Genomic DNA, 27,465 nt, shown 5'->3' with positions numbered 1-27,465 from the left:
ACAAATGTAAGCCAAAAGTTATAGGTTTCTTTATTTTTCACTAAACGGGCAATTGAAATACATAGTACAATGAAAGGGACGGCATAAATATTCAATTTCGTTTTCCACCTATGGGAATCTCACAATAAAATCCTAGTTATTTTGTACAAAGAAAAAAGAAGTAATAAGGGTATTAGGGAGGGGGCGCCTGGGTGGCGCATTTGGACTGGGCTGGGTCCGGGTCATGGACTTGGGCTTGGGCTTGGGCTCAGGTCATGATCTCGCGGTTTGTGGGTTCGAGCCCCACGTCGGGCTCTGTGCTGACGATGAGCCTGCTTGAGATTCTGTCTCTCTGCCCTTTCTCTGCTCCTTCCCCACTTATGCTTTCTCTCTCTCTCTCTCTCTCTTTTTCAGTTTAAGTAAACTTAAAAAAAAAATTTTAATGTGTTAGGAAATCCAGGGAGGCTCTTTCCCAGGGAGGGACACCACCTCATCTCTGTCTTCAAAACTCTCCCCCTGAACCTGGGGGAAAACTCGCCCCCTGAACCGGGCAAGAAAACAAAACAAAACAAAACTCTTCCCCTGAACCTGGTTCCCCTGCTGGAGAAGGAGATAAACTATGGGAAGAGGGAAGGAATAAATCCTGGGGTGCCGGAATGGGATCGGAGGGGTCAGGGGGACTCACAGTGCCCAAGAGAGACAGCTGAGAGGTAAGACAGATATACAGCTGAGAGAAGACGACCAATAGATCATAGATAACAGGATAGACAGACAGCTGGATAGATGATGCAGAAACACACGATAGATAATACATAAGCTCAATGGATGTCAATCAGTAGATTGACAGATTATAGATTTAGATGCACACACGTGAATATTAGTGTGTGTGTGTGTGTGTGTGTGTGTGTGTGTGTGTGTGTGTGTTTCACTCACTGGAAGGGTCTGGGAACAGCAAATCCCAGAAGTCTGAACACATCCGGCAGCCTGTTCTTGGATCCCAAATATCACTCCCGTTCCAAAGGAACCAGGCTCCCCGGAGAGACAGCTGAGACCAGGAGCAGGGCCCGGAGGACAGGTGGGCTTGGATGGTCTGGTGGGGCCAGACAGAAGGCTCAGAGAGGGGGACGGCCATTTCAAATGACACAGGGCCGCCTCAGGAGGCTCCTGAATGGGGGACAAATTCGGGGACCACTTGATTCTGGATACATTTGTGAAGCTGGGCCCAGTGAGGTCACTCGTGGATCATAACAGCCTATCTGTGTTTGTTACTTAATTCACGTCTCGCTCCCCTGCTGGAGTGTGAGGTCAGGGTCTGAGTGGGTCACTGTATCCCTAGGATGTAGACCGGGGTCAGACACACAGGGGCGCCTACTAAATGCTTGTGGAGTGGCTGAGCTCTGGGGATGAAGAAGGCAGATACGTAAGTAACAGAACCTGCCCTCGCCTTCCAGGGCCTCACCTGCAACATGGAGGAAATAATTACCACGCCATTCGTTCATTCCAGAAATACCTAAAATACTTTTTGCCGGACCCCAGGCCCCAGCTCTGTGCTGGGACAGCACGGCAAATAAGATAGGACGGGGCTGAAGGACAACACAGACGGCCATAGCTCAACGTGGTCTTTCCGGCACCATACGTGCCCCTTAAAGTAATAACAAAGCAGGGTGATACAATACAGACTGATTTCAGCGTTGGTTGGTTTTTCCTGGTGGGAAAGAAGAGGCCAGAGAAGGCCTGCCAGCCAGCGCATGTCATGTGATCCAAGCCCGGCCAATCGGAGGATCCCAGCAGACCAAGCACCTTGCATCCAGGTGGCCTGTGCCAGCAGCGGGTACAAAGTGCTTTTCCGGGTCTGTCTTGGGGGGATCCTTGCAACCCGTCCGTCCATCCGTTCGTTGCTTTGTTCATTCATCCATTCAGCATTTGTCCAGCACTTAGGGCGAGGCAGGCACCGTTCTAGGCGCTGGGGATCCAGCAGTGAAGGAGGCAGACGAAAACCCCTGCCTCCGGGAGCTGACATTCCGGTGGTTAATTCTAGAGAGTCCACAAAAGCAACGCGTCGCACACTTCCTGTGTCCAACAGCGAGGAGTCCTCCAGCTGGGAGAAAACGTTGAGCTGTTACCGGTTTGGGGAAGGGGGCCCGGGAGCAAGGGCACGCTGCCACAGGACTGGCAAGGGGCGGGGGGAACAGGTGCGGCGGGCAGCGCGTGCAGGACTGGATCCCGTTCTTAGGAAAATTTCGAAATGTCGCCCGTCACGGAAATTGTTTCATTGATTTCGGTTTGTTCAAATATCGCCTTATGCAAATCAAGACTGCAACGAGATACCGCTTTTCACCCACCAGAATGGTTATTGGGTGTTCTTTTTTCCGAAAGGGACAAGAGCGAGTGTTGGCAGAGACGTGGGGAAGTCGACAGCCTCGCGCACGGCTGGCGGGGAGGGACGCGGTGGGGGGGACGTGACATGGGGCAGCGCCGCGGGGAAACAGTTGAGCGGCTCCTGAGAAATGAAACATAGAATTACCATGGTGACCCAGCACTTCCACTTCTGGGGATCCAAGACTCACGCACAAGCGTGCACAACAGCAAGATTGACAAGAGCCAAAAAGGGGAATCACCCCGACCGTCCATCAGGGGACACACGGATGCAAGCATGTGGTCCGTCCGGGCACGCACACGTCCCTCGGCCACCAACAGGAGCGAGGCGCCCGCACCCGCCACCCCGAGGACGGACCCTGAACACACGACGCTCAGGGAGGGAACCAGGCACGAGAGGCCCCACGGGGCGGGAGTCCACGTGTGTGAAACGTCCCGAACAGTCTCATCCACGGACAGGAAGGCGGTTCGTGGGGACAGGGGGCTGAGGCATGGGGATGGGGAGTGACTGCTGATGGGCACAGGGCTTCTTTTTTGAAGCGACAGAATGTTCCGGAACTAAAGGTGATCATTGTACAAGGTGGCGAATGGATTAAATGTCTCCCGTGGTAAATTTTACGTATCTTTTACCACAATTAAAAAAAAAAAAAAATAGGTTGCATGAAAATAGTGTTTAGCATGTAGACTGAGATTTTTGGTGCCCCCTTAAATTTTATGCCTGAAGAAAGTGCCTCACTCAAAAGTGCACTTGTCCTAGTCCCAGCCCTGCCAGAATTAAATAGGGAAGTCACAATGAGGCCTCATTGAGAAGGTGACCTTTAAGCCAAGGCTGGAAAGAAAGGAAAGAATTAGCCAAAGTGGCATTTGGGGATGAGTATCCCAGGCAGAGGAAGTTGCCCATGCAAAGGTCCGGGGGCAGGACCGGGCCGGGGGTGTTGGGGCCCGTGTGGCTGCAGCAGAGGGAGTGAGGGGGAGAGAGGGCGGAGGGCAGGGCAGGTAGGGGACGCTACGGTTCGAGCAGGGCCTTGGGGGCCGTGGGGAGGACTCGGCTTTTACCCCAGGGAGATGGGAGCTCTGGAGGGCTCTGGGCAGAGGAAACGCAGGACTTGAGCCAAGTTTTTAAAGCCTATTAGCTCTGCAAGGGGAGGGATTTCCATCCCCCCCCCCCCCCTGTCAGCACCATAAACCTCCACTTAGAATCCCACTTGGCCCACAGTAGGTGCAGTAGAGACTTACTGAGGGAGTGAATGAATACCAGCTCCATGTGGGGGGGGTGAGGGTGCAAAGTAGCCCAAGTCACGTCTGTCCCAAGTCACGTGGCCAGGTTAGGGCAGGCCAAGGGCTCAAACCCGGAGCTGGGCAGCGGAGGCCCCGGCTCCACCAGCCTTACCGGAGGGAGGTCCAGGGCTGAGCCCGCGGTGGCCACCTGTTTCCTCCCCCGCCTGTGATTAATGGCCCTGCAGCCCATCCATCATGCACCAGCCAGTGCCTGGCTCTGCCCCGGAGGCCGCGGGGCCCAGCGCTCATTTGTAAGCAGGCTGAGAGGCTGGTCTCAGACGGTTGGATCCATGAGACAGATAGATCCCTGCTCCGACCTACCCCCCCAGATGTGGCCCTGATACCCCCCCCCACCCTGGAACAGAGGAAACACCAGGATGCCGGTGCAGAGGCGGGGATGGGTGGGACCGGAGGATGCCCCCCATTGTAAGATCCTCGGAAGCCCCAATCCCTCCAGATTAATTAGACAGTCAAGACTGTTCCGTCCTGAACACTCTCCCTGCCTTTCCCGCACCTGCTACTCCTCCGCGCAGGGCCTGTCCCCCCCTCCAGCCTTACTATGGGCACCCCACCCTCCCCCCCCCAGCCTCCCCCCCCTCCAGCCTTACTATGGGCACCCCACCTCGTCTCCCGGCCTCCCACCCTGTCCCCCACTCGGCCACCCAGCACACGGCCTTCCAGGGCTTCTCGGCTGGGGACGATCTGGCCCCTGGGGACGCTCAGCGACTGCCCACACTTCTGCTTGTCAACACTGGGCAGATGGGGGTGCTCCTGGCACCACGCGGGGCGCCCAGGAGGGGCCCTCACAGACAACGATCCAGGCCGGCACGGCAAGGGTGCAGAGGCTGGCTGAGAAACCCTGCTGTAAAGCTTCCCATGGCTCCCTGGTGCCCTCTGGGTAAAATGCCTACCCCTCAGTCCAGAATGTGGGGTTCTGCTTCCTCAAGGCTCCTGGGCCCCCTCCGGCCTATGCCACCGTGCCCCGCCTCCACATCCCATCTGGAGAGGCAGTGACTGCACAGTGGTTAAAGGCCCGGGTACTTGGCTTCACATCCTGGCCCTGCCATCGTCTCGCTGGGTGATTTTGACCAGGTGACCTCAACCTCTTGGTGCCTTCATTTCCCCAGCTTTCCAATGTCATAATACCTAAGGTCAAAGTGCTTTAAGCAGAGCCTGGCACATAGTGAAAAACATAGACAGGTGGACTGGTTGGTTTTTGTTCATGGTCTGGGACACGATTCTGGGCCTCTCCACCTGCTGGAAGGCCCAGCCCTGACCCCACCGGACTTGGGGTCTCTGCATCCAGCTCTGACCCTGCCAGCCACATCTGGGGTCTGCTAAAATGGGAGTGTTGGGTCCCCAAATGCCCGAGTATTGGGATGTGCCTACCCAGGGCAGGCTCAGCCCCAGGGGGCTTCCCAAGGGAGAGGGCGCCTGGTGTGTGGCTCATGCTGTCCCACGGGACCCGGCCCTCGGCTTAATGCTCTGTTGTCAACATCCTGAAACGCCTACATTCCTAATCATTTTTCAGCAAGAGGCCTGCATTTTCATCATGCTCCGCCTGAAAATTCTATAGGCCGCCTCCATCGGGGACTCTGATTGCATTTGTGGGGTCCACGGACTCCAGAACCTGATAGGAATGTGGAAGAAGCTTTCCAAACATTTGTTCCTTTTTTCCTACAGGATTGGGACTAGGGGGACCCACGTCTTCCTAACTCATCTCCGGCCCCATCAGATGCTGTCTTTATTTAACGCACTGACATTCTGCTCACCGTGAATATTTTTGGCATTAATTTTTATTTTAAAAGATACCGTCTTAAAGTATTGTTTATCTCGAAGGGCTTTGGGGGAGGGCAGGAAGAGGCCTTACGTTTTGCTTTTTCATCTCATACTGGTCTGGCCTTTTCTTCTGCCCCGGAAAGGTGTCTGGGATCCTGACCCTCCATTTTACAGACTGGGAAAACCCAAGGCCCAAAAAAGTACCAAATAACCAGAGGCGAGCTGCAGAGTTGATTCTGGTAGTGGTGGTGGTGATTAAGAGCCTGTATTTAGCACTTGCCGGATCAGTGGGGCATTATTTCACTAGCTTCTTTGGGGCCTGTTCTCCACAGCAAGTGAGATCCTATCAAAATCCCAGCTAGGCGGGCCCTGATGGGGCCAGGGCTCCAGCCTCCCTGCCTCCCCGGGAGTAAAAGCCCAACTCCTCCCAGCAGCCTCCAAGGCCCTGCACCATCTGGAATGCTCCTGGCACCAGCTACAGAATTTGCATGGCCCAACTATAGAACAACACCGCGAGACCCCCTTGTTCGAAAACGATGAGGAGTTTCCAGGCCACAACAGCAGGTCACAAACCCAAGCGCAGGCCCTTCTGAGTGCAGGGCCCCTGTGTGAATGCATGAAGTCGCCTGCCCTGCCTCCCTGCCCTCCTTCCCTGCCCTGCTTCTCAGTACCAGGCTCGCTCGCTGCCTCAGGGCCTTTGCACTTGTTATTCCTGCCTCCTGGAGTAAGCTGCCAGCCTCCATCCCTGCCGGCTCCCCCGCTCTCACCTTCAGGTCCTCTCTGTGGTTAAGGAGGCCTCTCTGACCTTCCCCTGTTTGAAAATCGCACCTTCCTGGCCCTCCCCGCTGCCGCTTCATTTGCTCCATAGCCCTTACCACCGACCGACGTGCCAGGGATTCTGGCTCGCGCGCTCGTCTGTCTCATGTCATCGCCACCAGAGCCGGGACTTTGTGCCCCGCCACCCCCACCCCCGGGTCTCGGAGCAGGGCCTGGCACACAGTAGGCGCTCAATAAACGTGCGCCGAAGGAATGGCTCCCATGAGGTCGGCGGGATCACCGCGGCCTTTCTACAGAAGAGGAAACCGAGGCTCGGAGAGAAAACAGTCAGTGAGCCAAGGTTACAGAGCACGTCCCTGGCACGCGTCCAGGTCGCGCCATGACAGAGCCGGCGGTTTAGATGGGGGCGGCCGGGCCCTTTCTCCGCCAGATGGGGAAACCGAGGCCCGGCGGCGGCGGCGGCGGCGGCGGCGGCCAGGGCCACCCCGCCGGGAGGGGCCGCGGCCCGGGGCGGGGCGCGCCGGGCCCAAGGTCACCGCGCCGGCCGGCCGGGGAGGCGGGCTGGGTGGGGATCCGCAGGCCTCCCCGGGCGCGCGCCCCCCTCGGCGGCGCGCACGGGGCCCGGGAAGCAGCAGCGGCGGCGGCGGCGGCGGCGGCAGCAGGTGGAGCCGGAGCCTCCGCGCAGCCGAGGCCGCGGCCACTGCCGGCGTCGCCGCCATTAGACAATAGGAGCGGCGGCCGGGCGTGCGGGGAGGCGGGCGGCGGGGAGGGGCGGGGAGGGGCGCCGGGCGCGCAGGAAGCGGGGCCCGGGGCGCGCCGGGGCCGGGCGCGCGGGGAGGGGGCGCAGGAAGCGGGCGAGGCCGGGCGCGGGAGGCGGCGGCGGCGGCCCCGGGAGCTGCCGATCGGCGCCGGGACAAAGGCGCGGCCGCCCGGCGCCCCGAGCCGCCCGAGCCGGGGCGCACAGCCGGGGCGCAGCCCGCGCCCCCCGCCGCGACTGACATGATGTTTCCACAAAGCAGGCATTCGGTAAGCGGGGCCCGCCGGCCCGGCGCCCCCCCACCCCCGGGTCCGGGCCCGGCATCCCCCTAGGTCCGCGCCTGGAACCCCCAGTTCTCAGCCGGGCCATTCCCCCCCCCCTACCCACTCCGGTCCGGGCCGCGCGCACCTCCCCCAGGTCGGCGCCTGGCACCCCAGTTCCCAGCCGGGCCGTTCCCCCCCCCCCCCCTCCGCTCCGGCTCGCGGCTCGGCGCCTCCCCCCCCACCCCAACTCCTGGGCCGGGTCCCCTACAGCTCCCGGCCCAGCGCTACTCCCCCGCCCCCATCGCCGCCAGCCCCCGGGCTCCCCCCCATCCCCCGTAGGTCCCGGTCCCTCTCCCAGCTCCCAGCCCAGATCCCCCCCCTCCACCCCCAGTTCCCAGGCCCGGTCCCCTCCAGCTCGCGGCCCGGATTCCCCCCTCCCCCAGCCCCTGAGGCATGCTTCCCGCCGCCCCCCCCCCCCCCCCCCCCCCCCGCCAGGCAGGCAGGGCCTTGGGGCGGCCTTGGCCTCGGGCCTGGGGCTCCCCGGGAGCCCCACCGGGCACCTCTAACACCGGGGCTGCTTTTGGGGCCTAGGAGTGGGGGGAGATCCGAGGCGCACCCCTCCCGGAAGAGCGCAGCCGGGAGGAAGGGTGCTGGGAATCTGGGGTGGAGGGCCCCCCGCCGGGTGATTTCGGGCGCTGGGAGAGGCCCCTTCCCCAAGGGGACTTTGCGGGGAGGCCTTGCTCCCCCACCAACTTGGGGAGGGGCACTCCAGGACACGTTCTCCCCCCATCGCAGAGGCAGTTGGGGCTCTCGGATATGCACCCCCCTCCGGCGCTGTGGAGGGGCGGTAGAGGGCGCACGCTGCCCCCCACCAAGGGCGGACCTTAAAACGCACCCCCACAGCCTGGGGGTGGCGGGGAACGAGGCGGCTCGGGCGCACCCACCCCCTCGCCTTCCCCCGGGAGAGGCGGGGGCAGGAAGCGAGGGCGGGGGCCGCGCCAGGGGCTGTAAACACGAGCCCGGGAAGTGGGGCGAGGGGGGGGGGGGCGCGCTGCAGCTGCGCCGCCGCCGGCCGCCCGCCGCCTCGGGGGTCGCCCCGCCCCGCCCGGCCCTGACCCGGGCCGCCCCCTCCCCACAGGGCTCCTCTCACCTACCCCAGCAACTCAAATTCACCACCTCGGACTCCTGCGACCGCATCAAGGATGAGTTTCAGCTGCTGCAGGCTCAGTATCACAGGTGAGCTGGGGGCCAGGGGCCCTGCAGGGGGGGGATGATGGACACCCCTAGAGGGGAGGTTGCGGCCCCTACTGTATACATAGGCTTGAGAAAATGTAGGTAGAGGGTGTCCTTTCATGTGGTAGGCGCTGTCGTGAACACTTTTCCAATATTAAACTCCCCTAGACTTCAAAACAGCCCATTTCGCAGGTAAGTAGACGGAGGCACAAAAAGTTAAGTTATGTGCCCGGAGCCGCGGCAACCTGCCTGGCTTCAGAGCCTCTCTCCCCACGCCCACCGCCACCCCCATTGGGCAGAAGACCTCCCAAGAAGTTGGAGATGGCCTTCCACTTAAACAGGTTTAAGCCCAGAGAAGTTAAGAGATTTTCTGGGGATGCCCAGCAAGGAAGTGGCACACAGACACTTGCACCCAGTCCCTGGGCTGAAGAATGCGAGCCCTCAGGGCTGTGTTACCGAGTGTGGGGCTTTGCCTGGGAATCAGAAGGGGGTCCTTGGTCACGAATCCCAGCGGGGCCTCGGGCCCTCGCTGGACCTCCGTTTACCCACACAAAAGCGATCTAAGAAGTTTCCTGGGTTTTCTTCAAGAAGAAAGGGAAATAGAGATATTTACAAAAATCTCACCTTTTGAGGGTACTTTCCACGCTCCCCGTGTGGTAAATACTCAACCTACATCCTCTTGTTTAATCTTCCCCCAGTGTCCTGTCGCTGGGCCCATTTTACAGATGAGGAAACTGAGGCACAGGCAGTTGAACTTTGTTCCATCCCCCGATGTGGAGAGTTTAGGGGCTCGGCTTGGCAGGTCTGGCTTTTATGAGCCCCCCCCGGGGGGTCCTTCCCTCCCTGCCTGGCCCGAGCCCAGGAGTACTGGTCCTGGTCTAGTCCCTTAGACTGGAGGTCACAGTACGGTCACAGTGCTGTGTGACCTCAGGTAATCCAGATGCCCTCTCTGAACTTTGGGATCTCCATCCACTGGACCTGGGTGTCTCTCTATACAATGAGGGGTCCTACCGTGTTCGGGGTACACACGGGATTTACCCGATCTCCAAGAAGGGCCAGAAATCCAGAGTTTGCAGTGGAAGTGCCTGATTTTTTTTTTTTTTTTTTTAATGGCGTCAACAAATAGTTTTCTTAAAGAAAATGAGAGAAAACAAACTCACGGGGCCCCTAGCGTCACAGACTGTGGCCTGTGTCTGAACCTGGATGTACAAGGCAGTCAGTTTGGTGGAGGGAGACGCTAGGCCCCATGAGACCGACATGCGTTTATTGGGTGCTTACTGTATAACAGGGGCTGTTCTAGAAGCTTTCCTTGTCTTAATCGGTTTCATTCTCCCCACCCCACCCTGGGAGGTTGGCACTTAACAGACGCAGAGACCAAGGCCCAGAGAGGTAGAGGGTCACACAGCGTCAAAGCAGCGGGGCCGAACTTTGAGTCCAGTCTGCCTGGCTCGAGTCGGCCGTCTGCCTTCTGCCTCTTTCTCTGCCCTCCTCGTTAGGGCTGGCGGCAAGTGGGCTTTGAGAAATGCTCTAAGCTCATCCTTGCGGGGAGAGCCTGAAAGAGGCCAGGGGCTCACCACCTCTGTCACCCAAAAGTGGAACTTGACTCCCCTAGTGAAATCAAGGCTTGTGAGAGGGGCCTGGCCGGTCCCCTTGGAGATTCCTTGCTGAGTCCAACCCAGCTCCCTGCCAGCCAGCCAGCCCTGCACCCTCTCTGCCCTTTTGTGGTTTCTGTTCCTTCCTCCCTGGCCGGATCGTTTTCCCCAGTGGTTGGGACTGTGGTCTCTGTAGCCAGCTTTCTGGCTGTGTGACCTTGATCCGCTTACTCAACCTCTCTGGGCATCCACTGCGTCATCCGTGGCACGAGGGTCGGCGCTAATATCACGGACTTCATCGAGTTTCTGGACGGGGAGAAGTTTCTCTGAGTCCCTGGCGGACCTGGGGTCAGGGTGTTTGTAATCCGTGTGCTTACCCAGGACTTTCTCTGCAGCCGTATCTCCCAGGCTGATTTCTTGATCCTTGGTTTACAGTCCGGGAGCCCGAGGCAACCAACCCCCTGCCCCATCTCCACAGAGGGGCGCGTCGTCCTGCCCCCACCAAAGCTCTGGGCTCCCCTGCACGGTGGTAGGGGGGACCTCAGCCCGGCCCCTGGCCCCTCCCTCCTTGTTCTGTTTCAGCCTGAAGCTCGAATGTGACAAGCTGGCCAGTGAAAAATCGGAGATGCAGCGTCATTACGTGATGGTAAGCTGGCCCCGGGTGGGCGGGCGGGGGCTGGTGGGGGGACCCCAGACCCTCCTCCGCCCCTGGCAGCTGCCTGACCCTGGCCGCCTCCTGCGGGACGTAGGAGGATTCGGGGTCTGCGCTCCATTCAGCCGGCCCCCGGGGCCTGGCTGAGTCCGCCTTGCCGGCCTGGCCGCCGGCCCAGGCGGTGGCCGAGGTGCCAAACCACCGGGTTGCAGCCTGGGCCTGCCAGGTCCCCCGGCTGTCCTTGGCAGCGGAGGAGGCGGCTGCTGTGAAAGCCAAAGCCAGGAACTGATGTGGGGGAGCAGCCTGATCCCTCCCTGCCCCCACAGTTTGGGCATCCCAGCGTTTAACCCCTCCTGGCCCGGGCTTCAGAAGGAGGACTGGGACTGGGCGGGGGGGGGGGGGGGGGGGGGGGGGGGGGGCAGGAAGCTGACATCCTTTGAGGTCCCAGGGAGGGAGGGGGTGACACTGCATTCTTTGCCTGACATCTGAGACCCTGCCTGTGCACGCTGCCAGAATCACTTGCCGGGATCCACACCCACCAGGTGGCAATTTCTACATCAAAAACCCCTGCGTTGGTCCAGCCCAGAGCCTGTTGGTCCAGCCCAGAGCCCGGCTCTCCCAGGCTACAGGGGAGGCAGAGGCAGATACTTACCCTCCTGGCCCCAGAGGGATGGGGCTGGGCCGGAGAGAGGGACCCAGGACTGGCGGGGGGGCGGGGACGGTTCCAGAGAGGGGCACGCTGCCTAAGGAAGGCTGCACGGAGAACGGGGCATTGCGGCTCGGGTCTTGAAGAATGAGTAGGAGCTTTCTGGGCAGAGGAGAAACGTCCATGTCCTGGGAATGAACTTGGCTTCCCCTGCCCCACCCCAGGGATGATGGGGAGCCATGAGGGACTTGAGGGGAGGGGAGGGGGCAGGGTCAGATCTGGGACGTGAGGAGGGGGGCTCCTGACCCCAGAGCCAGACCCAGCAGGCTTTGTTTATCCTGATTATTTATACCCAGGAAGGCAGACTTCCCGGGAGTCTGGGGCCACCCGCCGACAAGACACATAAAGATAAAAGATTAGGAGCCCTGGAATGTTTGTGTGCCGGAGAGGGGCTGGAAAATTATTCCAGAACCCAGGGGAGCCAGGCCAGGCTGGGGCCCTGAAGCCCCCTCCCAGCTCCCTCAAGTGCCCCCCCCCCCAGGGGCCTGGGCCCCTGCTCCGGGTCTGGGTGCCTCCTACATGCCTCTCCTCTCTCCTGCCTTCACACTCTCATCTGGCTGCCTCCTGCCCTCTCTGTCACTCCCCCATCTCTGTCTCTGGAGCCCCCCATCCTTTGCCCACCCCCCATTTCTCTCTCTCTCTCCCCCCCCAATAGTACTACGAGATGTCCTACGGCTTGAACATCGAGATGCACAAGCAGGTACGCCCCCCGCCCCCTTGAGCACCCCCAGGCAGGTGGGCCCGGCCCCTTGGCTATACACCAAGTCTGTCCTCCATACTGTTACTTCCAAGCCCTCTGTCTGCTCTTTCCTGGGCCCCCCTGGGAGGTTTATCTCCCTGAGGGGGAGGGGCAGAAACTTTCCCCCAACCTACCACCCCCCTGCCCCGTCGACCCCCCCTTTACAACAGTGGGGGAGGGTAACATGCCAGCGCACCGTGGACCCCCAAATTGCCCCTCACCCTGCAGCCTTGCTTTGGCCATCCGTGCCCTGAGGGGGGTCATAAAAACAATAATGCTGGCCACCCCTCCCCTCCAAGCAGCCACTCCTTACCAGGCGCCGGCCATCATCTCAGGGCCCCCCGGCCCCCCGAGCCTGGTCCTGCGTCGTCACTGTCAGCGGCAGGGCCGGGAGCCAGCCTCGGATCCTACCTCTACCGCTGGTTGGGTGCCCATAGGCTTGAGGGGTTGATCTGACCCTGGGCCGAGCTGGCCTCTTAGCTAGAACCTCGCGGGCCTCCTGGGGCTGGTCTGCACCTGCCCCTGCCGCCCGCCCTGGACTGAACCCTCCGTGCGTTCCAGGCTGAAATCGTCAAGAGGCTGAATGGGATTTGTGCCCAGGTCCTACCCTACCTTTCCCAAGAGGTGAGTGACCCTCCACCCCCCAAGGGCTGCTGGGAGGAGGAAGTAGACAGACCGTCGACTTGCCCCAGGCCCTCCCCGCTGCAGCCCTCGGACTGCCCCGACCACACACCTCCCCTCTCTGGACCTCCCAGACACCAGCCTGGCCGGTGCGGAAGAATCCCCAGGCTGGAGAGACCCCCGGGGGTGCAGGGCAGTGGAGGGAGGGGCCTCACCCTGCTGCAGAATTCCCAGCTGGAGTGAGTCATTTCACTGGGGAAAATGTCAGATATGCCCAAGACTGCACCAAGAGTTGTTCCTGCCTGTCCTGCTTCTGCCTCGGACCTTCCTGAGGTTTGTCTGCCAGGCCCCGCGGCCACCTCAGGCCACAACACCAGAAGCGTGTGTGTGTGTGTGTGTACGGGGAGGGCACTCAGCACACGTCCGCAGACGTGCACACAGACGTGCACAGACGCGACGCCCAGATACACGAGGCACACACATGCACGTGTGCACGCAGATGCACGTACGTGCAGCCACGCAGAGACCCACAGGTGGACGCGTGGACACACGCACGCGCCCCGGGGAACCAGGCACCGGGCTCTCACTTCTGCTTTTTGAGATTTTAAGACTCTTGGTGTGAGACCCGCTCCACATTCCCCGCCCCTGCCATTCCTGCCCTGCCAGGTTTTGCTGTCGATAATTCATTTCCTCTTTAAGGCCAGGCGATCTTGGGGCCCTTGGGGAACCTGCATGCCCAGGGACAGTTCCAGAAGGACACTGTGAAAACCCCAGAGAAAGGGGTTCTCGGGGCCTTGAAGACCTAGACTTGTGCTTTCCTCTCATGACGGGGGCTTCCTGGTAGGCAAGGCAGAAAGAGACGTTGGCAGATTCTGGCATCTGATGGCAGAAGACACGGACGTTCGGGGAGTGCTGGGGTGTGGAGGGGGCCGATTGCTCTGGGGGGGGATTGCGCTGAACCTAGACTCCTACTCCAGCACTGCCAGAATCCACCGGGCCTTCCTCAGCTATGGAAGGAGAGGGGCTTGGATTAGCAGATGTTCGACCGCAATCTGCAAGACCTTAGGATCGAGACTTGCCTGTACAGTTGGCCACGTTGTGCACTGTACATCTATTTCTTTGTAGGTGGCAGATTCAGGGTGTCTCTCAGACTCACCCAATGTTGTTTTCTTGGCTGAGGCTTGGTAAACAGAAGGGGATGGAGAGGGGTTTTCTGGGGGTCGAAAGCCATGCGGGTTGGGGGGGGACGGTGCATGGCGCTGATAGCCTGGATGGGAGAGTGGCTTCTCTTGGGCTCTGTGCCCCAGAGCCCCACCTGAGATCAGGGTGCAGCACCTGGCTCCTCTCTGCCCCCCATTCCCCTTTCCAGCACCAACAGCAGGTCTTGGGAGCCATCGAGAGAGCTAAGCAGGTCACGGCTCCTGAGCTGAACTCCATCATCCGCGTACGTCTGGGTCTCGGGTGGGCGGGCAGGTGGGCGGGCAGGTGGGCCCGGCAGCTAACGCTCCCCCCCTTCTGCCCTGCAGCAGCAGCTCCAAGCCCATCAGCTGTCCCAGCTGCAGGCCCTGGCCCTGCCTCTGACCCCGCTGCCGGTGGGGCTGCAGCCGCCTTCGCTGCCGGCCGTCAGCGCGGGCACCGGCCTCCTCTCGCTGTCCGCGCTGGGCTCCCAGGCCCACCTCTCCAAGGAAGACAAGAACGGGCACGACGGGGACACCCACCAGGAGGATGACGGCGAGAAGTCGGATTAGTGGGCGGCCGGGATGGGGAGGGTGGGGGGACAGAGGGGAGACAGACAACGGAAGAGAGAGGAACGTTTAGCGCAAGACACAGTGTAGCTCGGGATTGGCTGAACTCGGTAGTATTTATGGTAGCCGCCTGCTGGGGCCCTAGCCCTGCCTGTGTGCCGCCCCTAGCTTCGCTCACACCCCCGGCCTCCCTCCTCCTCCTCCACCCCCCACCCCTGCAGCCTGAGTGGGTGAATACCCTGCTCATGCTCATTCCACACCGGAGGCAAGCTGAGGCCTGGAGGCACAAACGGGAAGCCAGGTCAGAGGAGAGCAAAGCCTCCAGAAGCCCCGCACCCCTGCACTTCCCCGTCCGCACATGCGCACCTGACGTCCGCCCGCAGGGCCCCTCAGGGCGCGCCCCCCAGCCTCTCACCCCGGCACTGCATGCAGACACCACGCTAGCTGCCCCTACCTGCCCTGGGCACCCCCCCCCCTCCCGTCCTCCCCCCTCCCTCACCTCCTCTGCCCGTTCCGGAGCCCACGCCCACCTGTCCTCTCCCCTCGCCCCGCAGGAGAGGGGGCGGGGAGAGTGAGCTTAGCCAGGAGCAGGGGGAGGGGGGGCGGGCGTCCCAGAATTCCCTTTCTCCCCTTCCCGAATAAAGATGAGGGTACTCAAGTTGTCTTGGTTTTTATTTTATTTTTTTCCTTTTTCCAGTATACTAGCTTGTCTTTTAAGAAAAGGGATATTACGGGGGAAAAAAAAAAAGACAGAAAAATGTTTAAAAAAAAAAAAAAACAAGCAACACCCACACCTGTGTCTGTATATAGCCTTTTAGACTGTCAGCTTTTGTTGTGCTCAGTCGTCTGATCGCTGCGGAGAAGTGACAATGCTGTGTCGAGGGTGGGCTTAGCTGTGCCTTTCAAATAAAGATGTGAGAAGGTTGGTCGCCTTGTTCCTGCCTCTGTGTTGCGGGCTGCCGCGGTGCCCCCCTTCCCAGGGGAGGAGGGGGTTCCCTCACGTCTGAGCTCCCTCCTTATGGGGGACGGGATAGCGAGAGTCCCGGGTGAGTCCGGCTTGTCCGTGTAAGTCTGTCTGCGGAACTTGGTGCATAGACCAGAGAGGGTCAGCTGGAAGATCTAAGTCACACAGCCACGCCCCGGTGCTGGAGGCTTAATGGAGCTGGTTTCTGATCACCAGGCCACAGGGCTCCCAAGTGGCATTCTTTTCCCTTAGAGACAGATTTCCAGACTGCGGGATCAATTGCCACTGCCCACGCGAAGACCCTTTTTCCAGAGCTGAGAACACAGACCCCCAGCTGAACGTGACCGGGCCAGGACCTCTTGAAGGTCCTCGAGCCACCCCTGAGCGGGACCACCTGGGGGAGCCAGAAGGAAAGGAGGTTCCCAGAGTGCGTCTGGCGCTTGGGCCAAGAGGCCCTCAGGCTGCCCACCCAGGATGTGGGGAGAAGCTAAGGGTGGGGCTGGGCGGGGCAGCCAAGGAGGGCTGGGGCGTAGAATTCCCACCCTCAGGGACCTGGGCACCCGGGGACTTTTCAAGTCCAAGAAATTCTCACCTGCCCCCCATCCAGTGGGTTCCCATGGGGGACCAAAGGCAGAGGGGAAGGCGGACTGCTCACCGCACAAGACATGGCTCATGTCCCTGAGCAAAGAGAAGACAGAGGAGTGGGGACAGGGACCGGGCCACCCAGGCGCCCCTGCACCCACTGCAGCCAGAGCACCTCTAAAAACGCCAGTGTGCTGGGGTCACTCCCCGCCTAACGTTTATCCTCGGGTTAAAAACCCAAACTCGGGCACCTGGGTGGCTCAGTTGGTTAAGCCACCGACTCCTGGTTCAGCTCACGTCACCATCTCACCGTTCCTAAGATCGAGCCCTTCCTGGGACTCCACAGTGACATCGCAGAACCTGCTTGGAATTCTCTCCCTCTCTCTCTGACCCTCCCCTCCTTGTGCGTGCGCTCTCTCTCTCAAAATAAATAAATAAGCATTAAAAAAAAAAAAAGGCATGAGTACTGAGTGATTCCATTTATATGAAGAACAAAATCCAGCCCAAGTGAGCTGTACAGTCTGTCAGGTGTCATGGGGTCACCCTTGGCAGAGGGCGAGGGGCACAGGGGGCTTCTAATGGGGCCGGTCGTGTTTCACTTCTCAACTTGCCTGCTGATTACACGAGGGTGTTCACTTTGTAATAATTCATCGATTTGTTCACTTCGCAACCTGTGCGCCCTTTTGTGTGTTACATTTCACAATTTAAAAAAAATCATAAAAAATAGATTTGCGGTCTCTGTGGCAGCTGGATCTGCTCCCCACCCCTCCAATCGTCCCTCTTCCGCAGGCGGCACCCAGCTTCAAACATCTCGCCATTCCTTGCCTAGAGGCCTTTGCACACGTTGTTCCCTCTGTCTGGAACAGTGTTCTTTTTTTTTTTTTTTTTAACGTTTATTCATTTTTGAGAGACGGAGAGAGAGACAAAGTGTAAGTCGAGCGGGGGAGGGGCAGAGAGAGAGGGAGACAGAATCTGAAGCAGGTTCCAGGCTCTGAGCTGTCAGCACAGAACCTGACGTGGGGCTCGAACCCACAAACCGTGAGATCATGACTTGAACCGAAGTCAGAGGCTTAACCGACTGAGCCACCCAGGTGTCCCCGGGTCCCTGGATGACATGTTTCTTAAGTCCTCTCAGGCCCCTCCAGCCAGGTCCTGCAGGGAACAACAGGTGCCATTAATATGTCACATAGTGGTTCCAGGCATATGGTCTCTTGCCTCAGTTTAAATCCTGGCTCTTCAGGGGTGCCTGGGTGGCTCAGTAGGTTGAGCGCCCGACTTCGGCTCGGATCATGATCTAGAGGTCCGTGGGTTCGAGCCCCGCGTCGGGCTCTGTGCTGACGGCTCAGGGCCTGGAGCCCACTTCGGATTCTGTGTCTCCCTCTCTCTCTCTGCTCCTCCCCCACTCGTGCTCTGTCTCTCTCCTTCTCTCTCTGTCAAAAATAAACAAACATTAAGAAAATAAATAAATCCTGGCTCTTCCTCTCATAGCTGGGCCATCTAGACAAGTGGCTTCTCCCCTCTGGACCTTGGTTTCCCTGTCTGTAAACTGGGTATAATCTCAATACTACTCCTTGTTACGAAGGTCATACTATTTAATCCGTGGAAATGCTTACAGCACAGCCTGGCACGTTCCTTCATTCCTTCATTGAGACCTACTGTGAGCCCCAGGGACACAGAAGACATAAATTCCTGTCCTCTGGCTGGAACAGACAGATAACCAGGAAAACACAAAATGTGTCAGCACGTGTGTTGACGGAGAGCCAGGCAGAGAAGGGATGGGGAGTGTTGGCTGCAATTTTTTTTTTTTTTTCTAATTTGCACATAGAAGCAGCTCAATAAATGTTAGCAGTTTGCTGAGGGCAGACCTGGGTTTGTAGCCGTCTCAGACCCTAACTAGTGATTTGAGGCAAGTGAAGTCACTTGTCTGATCTGTTTCTGGGAAACTGTTCCCGAGAATTAGCAGGAAGCCTGCAAGGGCTCACAAGCTGTCAGCTGGTGTTATTATTACTGATGTTGCTGGCAGATGAAGGGCTTCGTGGGGGGGGGGGGGGGGGTGTCACAAATCCGACACCCCCAAAACAGGGGTCTCCTCCGGAGAAGGGGGCGCCCTGCCCAGCCACGGAGGAACTGGGACCTCGGGGGCCTCCCTTTGGGCCTCGGAGCACCCCCGCCCAATCCCACCTGCGGGGCTTGGATCTGGGAGCCCCCTGTGGAGCAGGCTGACAAGAAGGTCCGGGTGGGGGGGGGGGTGCGCGAGCGCGGCCGCGGAGCCCGGACGGGCGGAGGGGCCGCCTCCGGTGCCCCCTCCCCACCGTGGCCTCCCGCGCTTAACGACCGCGCCGCCGGCGACCTCGGCTAATTGATCCGCTAATGGGCCCCGCGCCGCGGCCGCGCCTAATGAGGCGGGAGGAGGGGGCGGAGGGGGCGGTGGGGAGAGTGCAGGGGAGGGGGACAGGGAAAGCAGTGAGGAGACGAGGAGGAGGGGGCGGTGGGGAGAGTGCAGGGGAGGGGGAGAGGAGGGGTCTAGGGAGGGGGAAGGAAGACAAGGGAGGGGTGGGGGAGAGAAGGGAGGGGTGGAGAAGGGAGGGGAGGACAGGAGGAGGGGGAGCGAATGGAGGGAAGGGAGCGGAGGGGTTAGGGAAAGAGGAGGGGGAGTTGGAGGAGGATGGGGAGGAACACGGCAGGAAGGGGGAAGGCTGAGAGGGAGGGGCCCAGGGAGAGGAGGAGGGGGGGCAATGCCCCCAGCCCTTGGGCACAGGACTGGAGGAGAGGGGAGCCGTGCAGACAGGATGAACCCAGCCATTTCTGACCACCCAACCCCCTCTCAGACCCCATCCCTTGTGGGGGGGGGGGGTCCTTCTTAAAAGCCCCTCCCCTTCTATGATCATTCCCCTTTGGAAGGGGCTTTTTAGCAGGGGGATGTGGACATCAGGGGTGTGAGCCGCCCCCCTACTCTGTCCTCGAATGTGCTAATGTCCTCAGTGTTGGAGAATTCCCCCAGGCCCCTGTGGCCTGAGACAACCCAGCCCCTGTCCCCACACACCCCTTCTGTAGGCCTGAGGGCACCCCAGTGGCTCAGAAAGCCAGCCCTCTTCCTCCCGCTCCTGGTTTGAGCCGGAACTCCCCACGTGATCCACGAAATGGCCACAGTCCGGCCGGCCAGGCGCACCTGCAGCCTTCCTCCTTCCTGAGTCCTCTGGGCATCAGCAACTTGGACTTGGGTACAGTCTTGGGGGAGAAACGGTGCTGGTGGAGTCTGGGACCCGGAAATGCCACGCTGCCCATTTCGCAGACAACAGAACTGTGGCCCAAAGACGGACAACAGATTGTCAAGGCCACAAAACCAGGCAGTGGCTCAGAAGGTCACCCGACCTCAGGTAAAGGAGCTCTTGGCCCCACTAGGAGCAACCAGAAATGATCAGGAAGCCAAAACCAGTCATCAGGATAACAGAAATCATAAACAGCTATGATTTGAACATCTATTAAGGCCTTGGCTGAGGGTTTTGACTACGTGTCTGTTAATTCCTTTTTTTTTTTTAATTTTTTTTTTAACGTTTATTTATTTTTGAGACAGAGAGAGACAGAGCGTGAATGGGGGATGGTCAGAGAGAGAGGGAGACACAGAATCCGAAACAGGCTCCAGGCTCTGAGCCATCAGCCCAGAGCCTGACGCGGGGCTCGAACTCATGGACTGCGAGATCATGACCTGAGCCGAAGTTGGAAGCCCAACCGACTGAGCCACCCAGGCGCCCCTCCTTCCTTTTTTTTTTTTTTTTAAGTTTATTAGTTATTTATTTATTTTTGTAATGTCTATGCCTAATGTGGGGCTCGAACCCACGACCCAGACAGCAGGAGTCACATGCTCTTCCCACAGAGCCAGCCAGGCGCCCGTCTCCCAGTTAATTCTTGAAAATACCTGTGAAGGAAAGACCATTAGGTAAAGAAACGGAGGCAGTGACTTGCCCAAGAGCACACAGCCAGGAGGAACCTGGGTTCTGATGCAGGAAGGTCCAAGCTACAGGGTCCAGGGTCTTAGCCATTTTGTTTAAGGGAAAGAGGAAGCTTCTGGAACCAGTGCTGGAGAGCAGGGCTTCAAGGGTGGGAGTGCCAGGCAGGGCAGGGCAGGGCAGGAGGCAAGGGTGAGGAGGGAGTGGGAGGGAGGGGTGCTCCTGGGGGCAGTGCTCCCCTGCTTGTGCAGGCCTTCACCCTGGCCTCTTTCTGACACCACCTGAGGGCCTTTCCCTGGCCTGGAACACACTGTCCCCAGAGCCGGGGACTGCCATCAACACCCCCCCTTTTGCTGGCTTTATCAATCACAATGCACAACTTAAGGCAACAGATACTCCCTTGTTCTCCCTTCCCCCACCCCCGACCCCCACTCCGAGTCTGTGACAAAAGCATTCGGTCTGATGTGGTCACTACTGCATCTCCAGGCTTAGCATTGTGTCTGGCTCGCGGTAGGTGTTCGGGGAAGATCGAGCGAGCGGGCGAGATGGCGGCGCACGAGCCAGCCCCTCCGGACCCCGCCTGCCAGCCTGGGAGCCACGGCAGGTGTTAGAGCGGAGGAGGGGCCGGGCTGGAGGGGAGACAGAGGCTCGCGTCGCGTTTAGACGCGTTCTGACCTTAGACGCGGCGGGAGGGAGCCCAGGCACCATAGGGCCCTGCCCGCCGAGGACTCCCCCGACGGTCTCTCGGGCTGTCGCAGTCTTGCCCTTCCGTGTGTCTCCGCCCTCGCCTCTGGGTGTCCCAGATCCTCGGTCTCTCCGGGTCTCTCTCCCTCTCCCGCCCCGCCCCCCACCGTCCTTCAAGGTCTTTCTAGCTCTCTCTCTCTTCCCCGTCTGTCTCTCCTTCCTACTCTCCCCACGTGTCCCCGCTCTGTGCCCCCCCCCCCCCCCCCCGCCCTGGATGCCCACCCCCCCCCCACCGCCTCTCGGCACAAGCCTCTCCCACCCACTCCGGCCCCAGGGCCCGGACGCTGGGCGCCAGCCAGGCCTGGAAGCCCGCCCCTCCCCCGCCCCTGACCCTCCCGCCCCCTCCCACCCCCTCTCCCCTGCCCCCCCCCCGCCCCTCCCTCCTCCGTCCCCTTCACCCTTCCCCTCCTGCCCACCCTCCGCCTCCTCCCCGGGTCCCCAGCGTTTCCTCCTCCCCGCGCCCCACTCCCCTCCTCCCTGTTCCTCCCCTCCCCGCTTCCCGATCCCGGCCCCGAAGAGGGGCGGGGCCCGCGCTCCCGGTGCCCTGCTGGGCCTGACGGGGCCTGTTGGGTAACGTGCAGGCCCGGCCCGCGGTTAATGGTGGGTTTCCCGGCCTGGGCGGCGGGCTACATGGCACACGGTCTGGCCGACCTGGGACGGAGATGGCCCCCGGGACCTTGAACGGCAGCCGCTGAGCGCCCACCCTGAGTGAGCTCGGCGCTGTGTGACCACGCACAGGTCCCTAGGCGTCTCTGGGCCTGGCCGCTTCCACTCCACCCTGCCCTGCAGCCAGACCCACTGGTCACCGGCATTTATTGGACGCCTGCTGTGTAATAGACTCTGGGGTGGGTGCCCAGGGACCCAGGACAGAGCTGCTCTTGACCGTGGTGGAGCCCACAGCGTCTAGGAAGACAGATAATAAGCCAGCAAATAAGAAAATAAGATGATTTCACAGACCAAATGCTACAAAGAAAGCTCCAACAGGGGCTGGAGACGGAGAATGACAGAGGCCTCTCTCTGTGGAGGTGACATCTCAGCTGAGACTTGGATGGCAGGAGCCTGTGGGGGGCAGGAGGGGAGGGAGATGGAGGGGGAGGGGCTGCAGGCCTAGGGAACCAAGAGGGCAAAAGCCCAGGGGCAGGAGGACTGCTATTGTGTTGCAGGTTCCCGCACAAAGTAAAGGGAATAATCCAGCTGGCCCTGCAAGAAGGGCAGGAGATACCATTATCAAGGGCTAGCTCACCCCCTTTTCAAGATGAGCAAACTGAGGCCCGGGCAGAAAGGGCTCCCCGCAAACCTGAAGCTGGGAGAGTAAGCTTCCGGTTGGGCCACATAGTGTGTTCCACACACATGTCTGTGCGACGCCTGCTGGGGACTGGGCGAATCTGGGGTCCAGCAGGAGCCCCCCAAGAGTAGGGATGGAGGCGGGGTGCATGGAGATGCCGGGAGCGGGGGTGGGGGGTGTAGAGGGTGAGGCCCAGACTTGGGATGGAGGGCCCCTGCGTGTGATGTGGGGTCTGGGACCAGGAGAGCCCCAAATAGAGGTTGCCTTTTTGGGCCAGGTCCCGCCCTGCCTCCCCCCTGCACACACTCACAGGACAGGCAAAGCCAGCCTCCCCATCCAGCTGTTTGAACCTATGACAACACAAGGAAGGTCCTATTGTTCCTCTCAGTTTACAAAATCCCACGGTGGCACAGCAGCAAAGTCAGATTTGAACCCAGGCCTCCAAGGGAGGCGTGACCTCGGGTGGCCACTGACCCCTGCAGGCTAGGTTAGAAATGGGCAGGAGGTCAGGGACTCTGGATCCCTGCCCCGAATATGAATACTGGGTGACCTGGAAGGGGTTCTGCCCCTCCCTAGGCTTGCCTCTTCATCCTCCCAGCAAATATAAGGGGCAGGCACTGTGTTGGGCCTGGGCCGACCGTAAAATAATCAGTGTCCAGAGAGGGATGAGACTTTACCGAAGGAAATAAAATGAGAGGGGCTGACCAAGTAGGGAGGTTGAGGGCTGTTGTAGCCAGGCTGGCCGGACCAGGCCTCACTAGGATGTGATGTTCCATCCAAGACTGGAAGGGAGAGAAGAGTCAGCCGTGATCCAGGCAAAGGAAACCGTGCATGCAAAGGTCCTGGGGCGGGACCTTACCTGGTATGTTAGAGGTAACAACCAAGAGGGCTGAGACGCTGGAGGGAAGTGAGAGTGATGGGGAGAGAGGGAGGAGGTGAGGGCAGGAGAGGACAGGGGTCAGCCCATGTAGACACAGGTGGGAGTTTGGATTTTATTCTGAGGGTGATGGGGAGCTCTGGAAGGTTTTTAAGCAGAGGGAAGGATGGGATCTGATCACATTTTTTAAAAGCAAATCTCTACGCCCGAGACGGGGCTCGAACTCAGGACCCAGGGATCAAGAGTTGAAGGCTCTACCGGCTGAGCCATTTTAATGCATCCTCAAAAATGTAGGGGGAAGGGAGCGTGTGTGTTAGTGTATTAGAAGATTGTCATCCGCCTCGGTTTCCAGGTGAGGAAACCCACAGAGCAGGGGCCATCCTGCCTCCCTGAGGCCCCTTCTTTTCTTTCTGGAGCTGCCCAGTTCTTTCAGAGGCAGCAGCTGGGGTTGGGAGCCTTCAGCCAATCCCAGTGCCTCCCGACACCGGCCACCCAGTCCCCGGCTCCCATTGCTCAGAACCTATTGACTTTTCAGACCCTGGTGAAAGCAGGCAGAGGCCCATTTTAGCCCATGAGTGTGTCCACCTGCCCCCACCCCACAGCCTGGGCAAGGTCAGAGGTCCACCCACGGAGGTGTGGAGTCAGAGCTGGTGACTCCTCAATCCCAGGGGAAGACTGCTCGTTGCCCCCGTTTTCCTCTGAGTCCACTTTGGGTGAGGGTGCCATAAATGCACTGCTCGAATGAGGCAACTCCTATGCATTCTGCAGAACCCCAGCTTACACACCCCCATCTGACATCCAGGAAGCCTTCCCGACTTCCCAAGCAGGGACCTCACTCCTGGCTCTGGCTCTGCCCCCGCCCCCACCCACAGTGCCGTTTCTACCTCCATCTCAGCCCTGACTCCAGGGGGCTGAGAGTGCTCTGCTCTGTGGGCCTCCCACACGCCCCGTTTCCCAATCTCGGGAACCCCTCCTTGAGTCCCCATCATGGCCCGGCCTGGCTGCTCACACACGGGACAGCAGAGAGCCAGCACACTGGTTTCACGAACAAGTCTTGCCCAACTATCTCACAAGACAGGTGAGCAAACCCAGGCTCAGAGAGAGGCGCGCAAGTCTTAAGGTCACGGTGGGGGGCGCTAGAACAAGGGGGAGGCCTCCCCACGTTCCCAGGTGGAAGTTAACGTGTGTGATTCTTCTGAGGGGGGCTCACCGCCAACCTTGGCAGGAACAGAGGCTCCGAGGTCACCTGAGAGCCCTGGCCCTCAGGAGGGGACAGGCCTGGCCGGTGGCCCAGGAGCTCGGCTGGGGGCGGGGGCGGTAGGCAGAGGTTGGCGAAGTCGGAAGCCAAAGGCTTGGCCTCCCCGAGGGAGCCGCTTTCCCGGCCCGGGTCGGATCAATGGGCTGTAATTATACCGCGCCGGGCCCGGAGCCGGCGGGGAGGGAGCGGGAGCTGGCAGGAGAGAGGCGGCGGGCGGGGGAGCGCGGGCCGGGAGAGGGACCCACGTTACTTTGATTGACAGCCCGGGCGGGCGCCGCGCGGGAGCTTCTGGGGATCGTAGTCTTTCCGAGAACCCCGCTGCCGCCTCCTCTCCCGCTTGCGCTCAGGGAAACTGAGGCACGGAAACGCGCACGTCCCTCCCCTCCGCCTACACGTAGGCTTATCCTCCCCCCGCGGGGCCTGGAAACAAAAGCTGAGTCGTGCCAGGGGCCTTCGGTCCCGGCTGAGAATCTCCGCTCTTCCCGGGGATTGGAGGTGGGAGGTGTCCAGCTCGATTTGAAGTCTGCCTCGGTTTACCCATCTGTGAAATAGGGCGAAAGGCGCCTAGTCGGCCCCGCCAGCTGGCCGGGCTTTTCCAAGGTACTTTGTTGGACGAGGGGCTCCTGCTTTTAAGGAGAGACTCGCCAGGCTCAGGGGGTGGCTGGCGTCTCCGGATTTTCGGATACTAAACGGACCGGATCCCCCCCCAACCCCCACTCCTGGGGAGCTCTGGTGTCCACGAGGCCCTCAGCGTCTCTAAGGGTGGGGGCGACCGCACTCTCCATACCCCGCTGGCAGCCTTCCGATTGGCCCAGCCGATCCTAGAGCCTCCTGCCATTGGTCGCGGGTTTCTTGATTTCCATTGGCCAGTGCCCATTGTGATGTCATGGACCCATGTGGGAGCGCCGCGGGAGGATTGGCTGGCACACCCAGCCAACCACCGCGGAGAAAGGAATTTCCACAGTAGCTGAGGCGGCGAGGCTGATTTAAGGTGGTCTGAGCAATCTCGGGTCCCAGCGCTGCTTCTCAGCTTTTTCCTTTAAAAAAAAAAAAAAAAAAAAATCCACATCATAAAAACCCAGCCAGGAACCGGGGCTGAGCTTTCCTAAGTGGAAGGAGAGAGATCGGAAGCTAAGTCCCTTCCCCCATTTTGCAGCTTCTCCCTGGATTCTGCAGATGGGGAAACTGAGACCTCGGGAGGTGGGGCGAGAAGCCCCGGAAGGCTCAAGAGTTAGCTGGGCGCCGCCTTCTCGGTGTAGTGGGAAGGTTGTGCTAGACTGCCCAGACTGTAACTCACCCCTGGCGGGTCCTTTCCCTGCCTCCTGCTCTGGCTGGATGTGACATTTCAGCGAGTTATGGAGTCATGGGCTGCCTGAGGGTCTCCCATCTCACAGGTTGCTCTCAGCTAAGTCTTCCCAAATTCTCACAGCTGCTGCTCAGAGCAGAATGTCTCTTCCTTCCTGGCAGATCATATACACCATAGTGTGTGTGTGTGTGTGTGTGTGTGTGTGTGTGTGTGTGTGGTCTTGTGGCTTCTCAGGCAATCCACAAATCTGTATTTACCCTCCCTTGTGGTGTGTGCCTGGTAGAAACATCTAAAGCCTGGTGGGTAAAGGTCCCCTCCTCCAGGAAGCCTCCTCTGGACTCACCAAGCAGAGGCCCTGGTCCCTCCAGATGCTCGCTCTGTCATGACACTAACTAGGTGGGCCCAGGAGCCAGTGCTTGACTCTGCCCCCCACCCCCTGCCTCCCGGGCCCTCCCTAGGACCCCAGCGGCTTCCGTTAGGAGGATGGGTTCTAGAACAAATCCCTCCCTGAACAGCCTGAGTTCAGTGTGTGTAATGGAAGGGTTGCCTGCAGGAGACGCTTTGGGGCTGGGCCTGGAAGACGCAGAAAAGGAGCAGGAGTGAATTCCAGGAAGAGGTAACAACACACGCAAAAGCCCAGAGGTGGGAGAGAACACAGAGTAGGTACTGGGACTGGTGTGGCTGGAGCAGAGAGAGTGTGTGAACCGTGGACAGGAGGTGAAACCTGCATGGGGGGCGGGGGGGGGGGGGGGATGTGTGCAGGGCATCTGATGCTAGCCTGAGGACCTGGGGATTTGTCCCGAGGGCAATGGGGAGCCATGAGAAGGTCTGAAGTGAGGGAGGGCCAGCCTCACAAAAGGTGACAAGAGTGAAATCCACTCGCATGGGGGAGGTAGGTGGCTTGAGCTCAGATGGGAGGGGTGAGGAGGCCGGAGGGGGGTGCGGTGGGGAGAGGGAATAGGATTGAGTGGTAGGCGGAGGGGAGAGAAGGGGCTGGGTTGAAGCTCTGTGTTGGGGGAGCAGGATGGACTGTGGGGCCTGGCAGGGTGAGGCACGGCGGGCGGGGGGGGGGGGAAATGCTACATCTAGCGCCCCGGGGGACATCCAGGGGAGGCACGACACTTCCTGGAAAGGTTTTGCACACAGGACTTCACAGACCCCCCAGAACCTGGAGCTCCTGGCACTGCTTGATGGCGGACCTCTTGTTTGTTACAAGTTCCCAGCAGGAGTGTGGCCAGCGGATCTCTGGCTTTAGCTGGATGCTCTGTTTCTGTTTCTGGATGCACTGCCCGGCCTGTCCTATTCATTTATTGAGCACTTACTGTGTGCCTGGCTCTGCAAGGGATAGGCTCTGTCCCCACACAGCCTCATCGTGATCCTGTCAAAACAATAAAACACACCGTGCTGGGGCCCAGAAGGATCCAGAACAGGGCACAGTGTTGGAGGATCACAAGACGGGAGGCGTGAACGCCATGTGTGAACACCACTTAAATGGGCAGCCGGAAGGGGGTCTTCTTAGGAGGTGACATGCGAGCTGAGACTTAAATGGTGGGAAGCATTCCAGGCAGAGGGCCCCAGTCTGGTCAGCTGGGAAAACAGCGAAGGGCCTGAACGACCCTCTGTCCCTGGGAAGAGGGAGGAGTTTGGGTGTTCTTGTGAGGACAATAGGGAGCCATTGAATACTCCAACACACACACACTCAAATCCTTATCCTCAGGGTCTCTGTTCCTCTCCCCACCCTCGCATCCTCCAGATCTCATCTCCAATGTAAACTTCTTCAAAGACGCCTCTCCCAGACACCCCGGATAAGCAGGTTCCCTCTCATTCATTTCCATACCTGCTCCCCAAACTCTTCCTTTGTGCACACAAATAATTCCATAATTACCAAGCCGTGGTCTTGTCTTGTTCCCGGAGCTCCGAGAAGGCAGGAATCTGTATTCCTCCGCTCTCCCTTATATTTCCGGTACCTGGAAGGGTGCCTGGCAGGTAATAGATGTTCCAGAAA

The 27,465-nt window shown here is 59.8% G+C and overlaps 1 protein-coding gene and 1 long non-coding RNA gene across 2 annotated transcripts; one reads left to right on the top strand and one right to left on the bottom strand.

Moving 5' to 3' along the window:
* Positions 1-7,076: 7,076 nt before the first annotated feature.
* TLE5 (TLE family member 5, transcriptional modulator) lies at positions 7,077-15,423 on the top strand. The gene is made up of 7 exons (XM_042927943.1): positions 7,077-7,215; positions 8,348-8,445; positions 10,617-10,680; positions 12,048-12,092; positions 12,693-12,755; positions 14,122-14,196; positions 14,279-15,423. The coding sequence occupies exons 1-7, from the start codon at positions 7,189-7,191 to the stop codon at positions 14,498-14,500; spliced, it is 594 nt and encodes a 197-aa protein (XP_042783877.1). The 5' UTR covers positions 7,077-7,188; the 3' UTR covers positions 14,501-15,423.
* An 8,530-nt stretch (positions 15,424-23,953) lies between these two features.
* On the bottom strand, positions 23,954-27,430 carry LOC122213745. Its single transcript, XR_006199627.1, has 4 exons — positions 27,346-27,430; positions 26,783-26,838; positions 24,942-25,191; positions 23,954-24,695 (listed from the first exon to the last, which is right to left on the bottom strand). It is a non-coding gene; the product is annotated as an uncharacterized LOC122213745 (long non-coding RNA).
* Positions 27,431-27,465: the final 35 nt, after the last annotated feature.

This window comes from Panthera leo, chromosome A2, assembly GCF_018350215.1.
Source record: "Panthera leo isolate Ple1 chromosome A2, P.leo_Ple1_pat1.1, whole genome shotgun sequence".
NCBI lineage: Eukaryota > Metazoa > Chordata > Mammalia > Carnivora > Felidae > Panthera > Panthera leo.
This window is presented reverse-complemented; position numbering and strand designations above follow the sequence as displayed.